An 11,246-nucleotide genomic window follows, 5' to 3' on the forward strand; every position below is an offset into this window, starting at 1 on the left:
GCTGCGCCGACAACTTCTTGCTCTACCACCCAAGCTGCATACCTTCTCGCTCCACCACGAAAACCTTATCCAAAACTAGAACACGCAAACCTTCTAAAAAATGCCAATACTCTTAGAACACGCAGCAGCACCAACAATCAGCCTTCGAACCGGCCTCTCAGATCAACTCCTCTTCCCAACAGTCTCGCGGCAGAGGTACTTTATTTCCTCTTTCACTCCGTGTTTCTTGTTGGTCTCAGATTTCCAATTTACTGTATTTGCAAATTTTGGTTTATGCCGGAGAAAGATGAAGAATATTATTCTGATTGTTGTTGATTATTGTAGACATGAGGCCCCCGAGTTCCATTTTTCCAAAAAATTATGATACCTGCATCAACATTTTTCAAATGATTTTCACGGCAATCATGATTATTTTGGGATTCAGTAATTAATCAATTAAATTAACTAATTAATGAAAAGAACAGCAATGAGTTACACTATGATTAACTAACCCTCTCTATACTCATTCAACCTCATGTTTTAATTTCAACTTTATTTTGGTTTTTACACTTTTACACTATGTTTGGGAACACACCATTTAAGTTAAAGTGAAGAGTATTGTGAAAGACACGCCCATGTTATTAGCAGCAAAGTATGGGGTGGTGGAGATGGTTAGCAGACTTTTCCAACATTTTCCATTGGTGATTCGTGATAGTGACCAAGACAAGAAGAATGTGGTTCTTTTGGCTGCAGAGTAAAGACACGCCCATGTTGTTGTTTGTTTTAGGGATGATATGACTTATAAATTAATGTTGTTTGTTTTGCAATAAAATATGAAATTGCTTGTTAGATCAGACTTTGTAGCTGGTAAATAAAGTTAGCTGCTCAACCCGCTGAAATCTCTTTCATTTTAATAGTCATCTATATTAATTACTCTGTCTGTGTATTGGTATTTATACTCATCTTCTGCACAATATCTCCAATTCATCCTCTATAGTTACTTGTTCCTACAAATTATCCAAGTTGTTCTCCAAATTTCGTTTCAGCTTTGTTGGTCCCTAACCACCACCCTATTGTCATCATTATCATCACCTTTTTTTTCTTTGCAGCAAGGAATATGGAGCTTCCAATAAATGCCAAGTTAAGATTTAGCATATCCTTGTAAAACATTTCACAACCAATGTCGCTGGCAGTAATGTATTTTGTATTGTAAACAATTTGGACTTTGTATATGTATTTAGCATTGTAAAAATTTGATGATGGATAAAACACTCATTTTTGCGTTTTATCTTGTTTCTTTTTCCTTCTTTGATCAAATGTAAGTTAGTACCTCCAAGCTAATCTTGTCTTTATGAATTTTCTTAAACTCTATAACCTACGTTAATTCCTCTTTCTTTGGTTTGATTTTTCTTTGATAAGCTGGTTCTCACTATCCATTTTACAAAATGGTTTTATCAAAATTTTGGTGAAGGTTTGCGAGCAGAAAACCAAGTATGGAGGGGTTCCTCTACTTCGGCCTTAATTATAAGGTTGTTTACTTTACTTTACTTTTTGTTTTGTTAATGTAACTTCTCTTATCAAAGAAAGAAAGAAAGAAAGAAAAATGGTGCCTTGTGGTCTAGCAAGATGTTGCCCATGGTTCTTACATGAAGTACATCTATATTACTTGAAGTTTGCATGTACAAATATTTAATGTTGTGTGCATTCACTTTAGTTCACACATTGACTGTTTATTGTGGCCTGAGATTTGTTTTTCGAAAGGATATTGTAATTATAGTTTGGATTTGTAGTAGTAGCTTGTTTCATTGTGATCGAATGAGTTTTTAGGCTATTGTCAAGGTAAAAGAACATCTCTTTTGAGCATGAAGAATGATTTTTACTATGTATTATACGTTAATAAAGATTTGTTTGTACTATGTACTATGTATTATATTATGAAGAAAGTTCATTTTTCTGCTTATTAAGAAGGTGGAATCTGTTTGGCACGAACTTAATAAATGTCGACTAAGGTTTTGGGTTGCTATATCTAATTTGCTCATTACCAGGGATATAGAGTGGGCAAATCTGGTTTTTGGGCTTGAGCAGGTAACTCTTTTTCATCACCTGTTTTCTCCTGGTTAGTTATTCATGTGCAGATTTTTATGTCACGCTGTTTAGTGTGTCAAATTATTTAGTATACCTTGAAATTTTTTGTGGAAGTGTTAAGAACTTGAATGCTTGCTTCTCTTTGATTGATGTTCTCTTTCAAAACTATGATGATCGTGCAAAACATTTCTAACTTGTAATTATATTATTCTATATTTGAATGTATCCAATAATAGATGCTTGAAATTCAATCAATGCTTAAAAGCATAGTTTTTATCTCAGGTTGAGACAGTGGAACAATTTGGTGTTGTAGTCCTTATTTTTGCTCGAGGACTGGAGTTTTCTTTGACAAAGGTACACTTTTTAATTGGCGGTTTTATTTCTTTACTCAACGAATGTGTTAAATTTTTCCTTATGTATTAAATGCCTACACTTATAGATAATTTTCTCTCAAGTTAAAAGTTGAGGGAGTTGTAACTGTTTTTGTACATTAGTTATTGGTTTTCATATTGAGATAAACTTAGGGAAAAATATTGTGTGGCACTCAAATTTTCATCTCTACCTTCTATACAAGCTCGTAGTTATGCAAAGCCCAATTATTTGCCTATTGAGGTATGTTCTTGTACTCATAAAGTTAATATTGGTTTCTATTGTAGTTCAAAACTCTCTATTGTAGATTACAGCCGCTTGATAATTGTTATGTAAGTGACGTCTGTGAGTTTGCCAATTTTATTTTGAATTCTTGAATTGTTTGCTTACTTTGTATGTCTAAATGACTAAACATATAATAAGGTTTCCATATGTTTTGAAAATATAGTTTCACTGAATAAGTTTGTATTTTGAAATGCTCCAAGTGTTGCTGGTGAAAGTCTTCTTAAAATGAGGTGTTCACGACTCTTGTGGTTAATTTATTAGAATAAGATAGACTATATATAAAAAATATAAGCTATCAATCTATCGTGCAACACTAATTATCAAACAATTTATACTCGTATGGGCACAGATTGATCTTCAGGTTGAACTCCAATATCAACATGAATATGCTGGAATAAGCACTGGCATTGGTCCGACTGCCAACCCCATTGTTAACTTCGCTGGTGTTATTGGAAATGAGAAACTCTCACTTGGAATAGATTTGTCATTTGACACTGCTTCAGGAAACATTACTAAATTGAATGCAGGCCTGAGTTACACTCACTCTAACCTTATTGCGGCACTTACCTTGTAAGGAAGCAAACTCTTCCTTTTTACTTCTTTTTTCATACCTTTGTTTATTTATGAGAATTTGACTTTCAGACATTTCTTAAAGTGTGTATGTGCTCTATGTTGTTGAAGTGTGTTATTTATCATGAAGTGAATGTGATGTGTTTATGTGGGTGAATATGTTGTCTTTGTTGAATCATTTTTTTTCTTTTCTTATCTTATTAGGTTTTGTTGAATCCATTGGAGCAATGAAGCCATATTTACGCCAATTCATTGATGTATAGGTTTTTTTTTATAGGTTTGGTAGGAAATTTTTTTGTTTAAATGTAGTTATTTAAATAGTTTGTTCGTACCAAAACACATTTGTATCAACAATTAAAGTAATATTTCAAAGTGTGTTGGGCCTATAAAAGCGTTCACTGTTTTTCCATATGTGATTGTATTAGTTTGTAATGGTATGCATAATGGCAGGGCAACAAGAAATACAAGATTCAATAAGAAAGAGGGCTGTAAAATGATGACAGTTAAAAAGTGTCATAAATGATAAATAATGACATTTAATATCTGTCATAGAATATTAACAATGACGGCTATCCTCCGTCATAAAAAATAAACTATGACAGTTATAAGCTGTCATAAAATATAAACAATGATAATTATTAACTGTCATCGAAAATAAATAATGACAGTTACACTCTGTCATAAAATGTAAATTGTGATAGTTATTAATTGTCACCGTAACTAAATAATGACAGTTATAATCTGTCATAAAATGTTTCATTCGTGACATTTATTCTATGTCATGAAAAACCACTTTTCGTGACAATTTTTAACAACTGTCATGAAATACTTTCCATGACTGCCGCATCAATGACTCTAAAAAACTGTCACGAAAGCTTTTAATGACAGCATTTAACTGTCATCGTAGGTCATTTTTCTACTAGTGGACATTGACATTGACATAGACATGATTTGATGGGATCACTCAAATCATGTCTATGTCAATGTCAATGTCAGCTTGTTCCTATGTCAGCTTGTCAATGTCAATGCCCGATCGTCTTAGGTGTTCCCTTGGGTTCACCAAAGAACAGCTTGTTCCTACGGGATCAGAGATTGCATGTGTTCGGGAATGTGCCAGTTCAGGGGTACCACTCTTCAGAACTCTAATAGGAAGTTAACAGATACCTAGCGGGACTAGTAGTGGGTCCCTTACTGAATATTTTTATACTCACTCTTTCCATTTCTATTTTTCAGGCAGAGGCAGAGGTAAGAGCAAAGGCAAGCTGGTGAATGACCAGAAGTGACCGTGGCGAGCCATAGAGATACGTTTGCTTCCGCTTTATGTCATAGTTCGGATTTTAGTATTTGTATTTTTATTTTATTCTTTATTTGTTATCTTATTTCTTTAAAATTAGATAGGGCCCGAGTTAATTTTGTTTTTATACTTATTTCTAATTACATTTGTTTATGCTTTTAAATGAAAAATCGGAGGTTTTGTTTTATTTTTCTAATTTAATTTTACAAATTTTATTTGTCTTTTAAATTAGTAATGACTTTATCTTAGTATAAGGAGTTGGATCCTTTTTTGCTTTGTTTTAAATAGTTTAATACAAACGATTCACTAAAGGAGTATAGAGGGTGGTAACATTTTAAGTATATTTACAAACAGTAATAGTTGAATTGTTAATTGTTGAATGGTTTCGATTTTGGCTTGGTTTGCGTGTTATATATCCTTTTATTTTTTTCTACAAAGTATGAATATATTTGATAGATAATGATTAAAAAATGGGGTTGTGGTGGGTGGTAACAAATGGTCAAGGGAATACCAACTGTCTTCTGTGTGGCTACAGGAAACCCAATTTAGCTACTTCTTAGTTCTTGCTTCGGACACTGAGAAGAGCGAGCATCACTAGGAAAAACGTAATAAATAAGAATATTGGGTTGTTCCTCATGGTATTAACTCATAAGTCATTATATTGTGTATGTTAATTCTAGTACCATTTTTATAATGCTGAGGATCTACTTCAATGCTGCTGAAGTCTTTGTTTCTAGTTTTCCCAGAAAGATTAGGCTCAATTTTTCGCAGGTAAAATTCTAACCTACATTGTCCTCCCCCTCCCTCTTTAGGCTGAATTTTATGTCTTTTATGATTATCTCTTATGTAGGAAGCTAAAAATACTTCACCAGTTCCTTACTCCGAGTTTTAGTGCGAAACCTTTTGTTGTTAGTGCTCTGTTTATTATTGGCATTTTATTTCTGCAACTATTTATTATACTTTGTTTACTTTTCTTTACCCCTTTGATGCATACATGAGCAATGCTTGATTTTTGCAATTCTTGACTCATCCTTCACTTTGTGATCTTTTGATCGAAGAAGATTAGGAGGAGTTTCCCTTTAATCTATTTGATTTCTAATAGTGGGTTTAATGAAAAATGGATATTTCTTCAAGTTTGTTTTATTTTGTCAGTTTATGTTGCATTTTGTCATTTTTGTTGTTATTTTGTTACTTTGTCACTTGTACTTTGTTTTCTCTTTCAGGTTGTACGTGCGATCTCAAACATTGGTTTTTAGAGATTGGGAAAAGATTTTGAAATGACTACTTATTTTGGTGTAACACATCTTACATCTTACTTATTTTGGGTTAGAATATATTTTAGTGATGTGAATGGAATTTTTGTTGGTACAAGAGACTTGTAAAAAGTTAGAATGACAAACTTTGGCTCAAATGTATATATACGACATTACTACTAATGTTACATTGTTGAATTGAATATTAGTTTTATTTTTAATATAGAAGTTTATTTTTTGTTATATTTGTTCCTCATTGATTTAACTGTCGATTAATTATTGTTCGTACATAATTAGGTATTATTGAAAAAAATTGCTTATTTAGCAATTAAAATTCATATATAAAACTATAAACTACTTATGCCGACAAAAACGACATCGGCAAACATATGTTTTTTTATCGAATTTTGAAGAACGGTTATGCCAACAAAAGATTTATTTTCGTCAAGACAACTTATATATGTCAACGCAACGTTATTTGTCGGTAAAAATGCATTATGCCAATGAACTTGCGTTGTGTTGGCAAAACTTGTACATCGATAAAATTGAGTTTTGTCGAAAAAACTTGGTGTGCCAACAAAGTTGCGTTTTGTCGAAAAAACTTGTACGCCGATGTAATAATATACGTCGGGAAAAGGGTACTTATATTTTGTCGGCAAGAACTTCTTCAACACAAATACGACGACGTTCTTGTCGCAAAAAAAATGCGTCAGCATAACTTAAGCCAATGTTTTTTGAACTTCGGCCGACGCTTTTTTCGTAGGTAAAAGTGAAAATTCTTGTTGTGTAAAATCATAAACTAAGTCCTAAGACCTAAACTATGGAATCGTTCAAAGTAAATCACCTTAACTGAATTGAGTTCGAGGATGACTTCTTCAAATTTGGGGAAGCAAGAATCAGGAAAATTCAAAAGATTTTGGGAGTTCTTGCTTAGTTCTCAAGCGAAATGAGAAAAATGTTTAGGATTTAAGGTTTTGTGAGGATATCTGACGGTTGAATTTTCACCGGTATTTCAATCATTTCATATATCCCTTTATTTTCAAAATTTTCAAAATAAATGTACTATCTCGATGATGCACTTGACTTGAGATGGAGCGAGAAAATCCTTTGAAATAGTTTTTTAAAATTTGGAAAGAATCTCGGGCTCAAATTTAGCCGAGATTGACCGAAAATAACAAAATTGTAAATTTTCCAAAATTATATTAATTTTGAAATATAAAACTAAAAAGACGGTAGTTTTGTCAATTTTCCATTCTCATGCTAGATTTTGTTCTTTGTACTTTTAAGTTCAATTTACTCCATATATATTTTTAATGTCTAAATTTAGTTTTTATATGGCAAACAAATACTGTACAAAAGTATTTTTTTAAAAATAATTTAAAATCAATAATCGGTATTTTCTTTATAGAATATTAAACTATATATATGACAGAAAAAAACAATATATGATCTATTGAAAATTTGAAAAAACAAGAGAGAGAAAAAAAAAGATCTAGCCTTTGAACAGCGGAGGATTCAAACTCAGGTGGAGAGCAACTCACCTACGCATCTGACTACTCTATTATGCTATCTTCGTTTTGGAACCTAAAGTGGATGAAAATCACTTTTAAATATAACCACCTCATCTCCCCATTAAAAACTCATTATTCTATATTTGTTTTTGAAATCGTTTTAAAGAAAAAATTAAAAACAAATACAAAAATAGCCTCTTTTGCCCAAAAAAAAATTCAAAGGAAATTTTCGTAAATATAATACGCTAAAACATTCACGGTTCATATAATAAAGTTCATAAAATTAGTCATTTTTAAATATTCTAGGTTTGTCTTTCCATGCAATTTTGTTATCGTATTTCTTCCTTTTCTGTTACGATTTTTTTTCCATATTTCTTCTGTTTCTCTTCTTTTTTTGCGCCGTTTAGATTTGGTTAACCAAATCTGATTTCTTTCTATTGTCTTACTTTTTTTTCTCTTTTATTTTTTCGCTGTGTGCATCGTCTTTCTTCTTTTCCTTCTCTTTTTTTTACATTATTTAGATTAGTGTAACCAAATCTTAAAGATTGTGTATAAAGAATTTTGAAAAAAAATCATTTAGATTGGAATAGTCAAATGTAAACGATCATGTAAAAAAAGTAAATGATTAAGTACAAAAAAATAAATCTATAGTGTAAATAAATCTAAACGATCGTGTACCAAAATAGTTAAAAGAATAGTTTAGCAAAATCTAAACGATCGTGTACTAAAGAATCTTAAGAAAATAAACGATCGTGTAAACAAATATAAATGATCGTGTAAAAAAAATAAACGATCGTGTACCAAAAGATTTAAAAATTTTGTTTGGTCAAATCTAAACGTATCAAATTTTGAAAAAAAAAATAGTGATCACGTGTAACAAAATTTAAGAGTAACAAAATTAAACGATATATAATTAAAAAAAAATTGTAGTTAAATCTAAATTACAAAATCTAAACGATCGTGTACCAAATAATAACTAAACATAAACGATCGTATACTAAATATATTACGCGCATATTGTTGACGACTTAGTTGACAGGACATTTTTGATATTTTCTATGGTGGATCTGTGAGCTTTCTTCGTTTTTAAAATTATTCTATACAGTATAAATATTTTGCCGCTTTGTTATATCGTTGAAAAAACTCCTAATTTGGAACGTACCTATTTCATTTGACATTAAAAAAGAAAAAAAGAATCCTAAATTTCCAAATTTACAAGTTTGGTGATCATTTCAAATGGTTAGTTTCTATGCATGTAACCAAATATGTGCATTGATAAAAAAAAATATATATATATATATATCGTAATAACATGTCATTGAAGCTAAAAGGAAAAAGAAATTCTCATAAGATGAACGTAACATGTGCAACCATAGACTAGGCTCCAAAAGTGTTGAACAAATTCAACTTGCTACTAAATAACCCAAGGCCCATATAGACCCTTGATGGGGGCCTCTACTCATTATATGGGAATAGAAAAACCTAACATCCTCCTCTATCTAATCTACTTTAACCATATAACTTCTGTGTATACTAAATACTAACCTCATTTTAACCGAGTCAAACGGTAATGAATCAATACTAATTAATGATCCTCATTTTATTACAATTTCTAAACACTTGTCTTCTGGGTGTATAGTGAAACATGGTGTCTCCCTCTAAATCCGTAGATAACAAACACAAATTGATTGACACGTGGATGGGTGATGAGTCCAATTGTATCTAAAAATTAGCTATGGCTACGTTATTGTTGCTACTGTTTTTAAAGAAAAATAACTATAAATTTTGATACATTTACTATTACCATTATCGATATGGTTTGATCCTTAGAGGTAAATGTAACCATAACTGTAACAATAAATTTGACAAAGTTCATAATCCTAGGTAAGCGCAATCAAAAGTAACTACCTATTTACATTTGTAATTTTCATTCATTATAATTAATTAACTAATAGAATTTCATTAGGAATTACGCCACTTTTCATTACAAATTGAGGCTTAAATTCAATAACCAAAATAACCATTTATAAATACGGTAATCGAAATTACGAGTTTATAAACAAAAAGTAAATGTAAATAGAGTTTATAGAAGTATTTGGAACAAGGAGTAAGTTATTATAGTTGAGTTATAATAGTTTGTGTTTGAGAGACAGATAACTTTAGATTGGATGATTATAATAATATGTAGTTATGATATAGATTATTTTAGTTTGAGAAGAAAATAGTAAATCGCGTAAAAAAAGAGGAAGGTAATAAATAGAAGCAATTATAGATATTTGATTGTGATAGGAAGGCCCGAATATGTGTAAACAAAAAACAGGAAATTTAAAAAAGAAAAAGGGAGAAAGAAACATCGGTTTGAAAAGAGGAATAAAGGGACAAAGGGAGAATCTGGGTGTCCAAATGAATGGGTCCTACAGTACAGTACCAATACAAATCCAACAAAACTTTATGAACATTTATTGAAACCAAAAATTAAACCTAAGCTCACCTACCCACATACCAAAATTCCAAAGAAAGGTAAAGAAGAGTGGGGTCTGTCATTATTAATCTCCAAGGATAATCTGGTCTTTTCACAATCAAAAGGAAATCAAGGCCAGGCCAAAGCATGTCACATTCCCGCAAGTATCCCCATGGCATAAATCACACATACTCGAACGTCAAATCATTAATCCTTTTCCTTTTTCTTTTTTCTTTTTTCTTTTTTCTTTTTTCAATTTTGATAAAATAACTTTGTTCCCTTCTTTCTCATTGTTTTTTTCTATTCCATTACTGACGCTTCTTACTCTTTCTACCCAAATTATACACATTTTATTTTCTCAACTAATTTATATAAGTAATTATTGGTTTTTCTACTTTTCTCAAGTAATTATGGTTCTCATGTTAAGAATTTTTAAAAATCTTTTTGTTTAGCTTTCTTTTGTTTGTATTTAACATTTTAGTTCTGGTTTTTGGTTAATTAATCTAACGCAATTGTGGTATGATATTTTTGTTCCTCGTCAATTCTTGTTCTTCTTCGTCCAATTATTGTGTGACCCATAAGGCAACATTTTATGGGTATAGTACCCCCCCTCCCCCTCCCCCTCCCCCTCCCCCCAATTGTTTGGTTTTCCAAAATGTTCTTCCTTCTTTCTCCCATTGTTAGGTTTTTCAGAATGTTCTTTATCTGTTTAGTTTCTTCTTCTTCAATTGAATTGATAATTCTCGTTCATCTCCTTTCTCCTCTTTGCTACAAAATCTATAGTATATATAAAAATCTTAATGTGAAGAAACTTTTCTCTCTCCATTATATTCTTGAGTTTAGTTCTATGTTCCAAATCACTATTTGGTTTTATGGTAAATTCATTTTTAATTTTATTTTTTTATAATATATATAATTATAAAACACACACCCTCTTCCACTACTTTTTGAATTAGTTATACTTAAGGTTAGTAGAATTAAAATATGTAGGATGTGAAGAGTTGGAATGCAAATGGTTTTTCATTTACATTTTAGAAATTAGTTACAAATTAAATATTTTATTAATTCTAATTAACAATACAAATTTAAAGATTTAACGTTGAAAAGTTTTTGTAACATCTTTTTCTACTATATAAAAAGCTTCATTGTTTTTTTCTACCAACATTGTTATTGAGAAATTTAGTTTCATCCAATGGATTGTGTAATGAGACAAGATTAATATGTTGATCCTTTAGCAAAAATATTATACATGCTAAAATAACAATGAGTTATCATGCATGAAAACAAGTTTTTCTTCCACGAATACCGTTAAGCCCACCAAATGACAATGGATGTTCATTCAAGTTCAATAGAAAACAATTTCCCATTCATTTATGTTTTGCAATGACAATTAACAAAGCACAACAACAAACAATTTCTAATATTGGAGTATATCTTCC

The 11,246-nt window shown here is 30.9% G+C and overlaps 1 protein-coding gene across 1 annotated transcript; it reads left to right on the forward strand.

Moving 5' to 3' along the window:
• Positions 1 to 614: 614 nt before the first annotated feature.
• LOC127148334 (mitochondrial outer membrane protein porin 3-like) lies at positions 615 to 3,292 on the forward strand. Its single transcript, XM_051081832.1, has 4 exons — positions 615 to 733; positions 1,920 to 2,064; positions 2,347 to 2,418; positions 3,068 to 3,292. Exons 1-4 carry the CDS (start codon positions 615 to 617, stop codon positions 3,290 to 3,292), a joined length of 561 nt encoding a protein of 186 aa, XP_050937789.1.
• Positions 3,293 to 11,246: the final 7,954 nt, after the last annotated feature.

Source organism: Cucumis melo, chromosome 1 (assembly GCF_025177605.1).
Source record: "Cucumis melo cultivar AY chromosome 1, USDA_Cmelo_AY_1.0, whole genome shotgun sequence".
Lineage (NCBI taxonomy): Eukaryota > Viridiplantae > Streptophyta > Magnoliopsida > Cucurbitales > Cucurbitaceae > Cucumis > Cucumis melo.

Excerpts from the sequence above, each read along its gene's own strand:
- LOC127148334 (XM_051081832.1), top strand. The coding sequence starts at position 615 with ATGTTATTAGCAGCAAAGTATGGGGTGGTGGAGATGGTTAGCAGACTT. Across the intron at positions 734-1,919 it reads GTGGTTCTTTTGGCTGCAGA|AAAGTTCATTTTTCTGCTTA; the intron begins GTAAAGACACGC and ends TATATTATGAAG. Across the intron at positions 2,419-3,067 it reads TGGAGTTTTCTTTGACAAAG|ATTGATCTTCAGGTTGAACT; the intron begins GTACACTTTTTA and ends GTATGGGCACAG.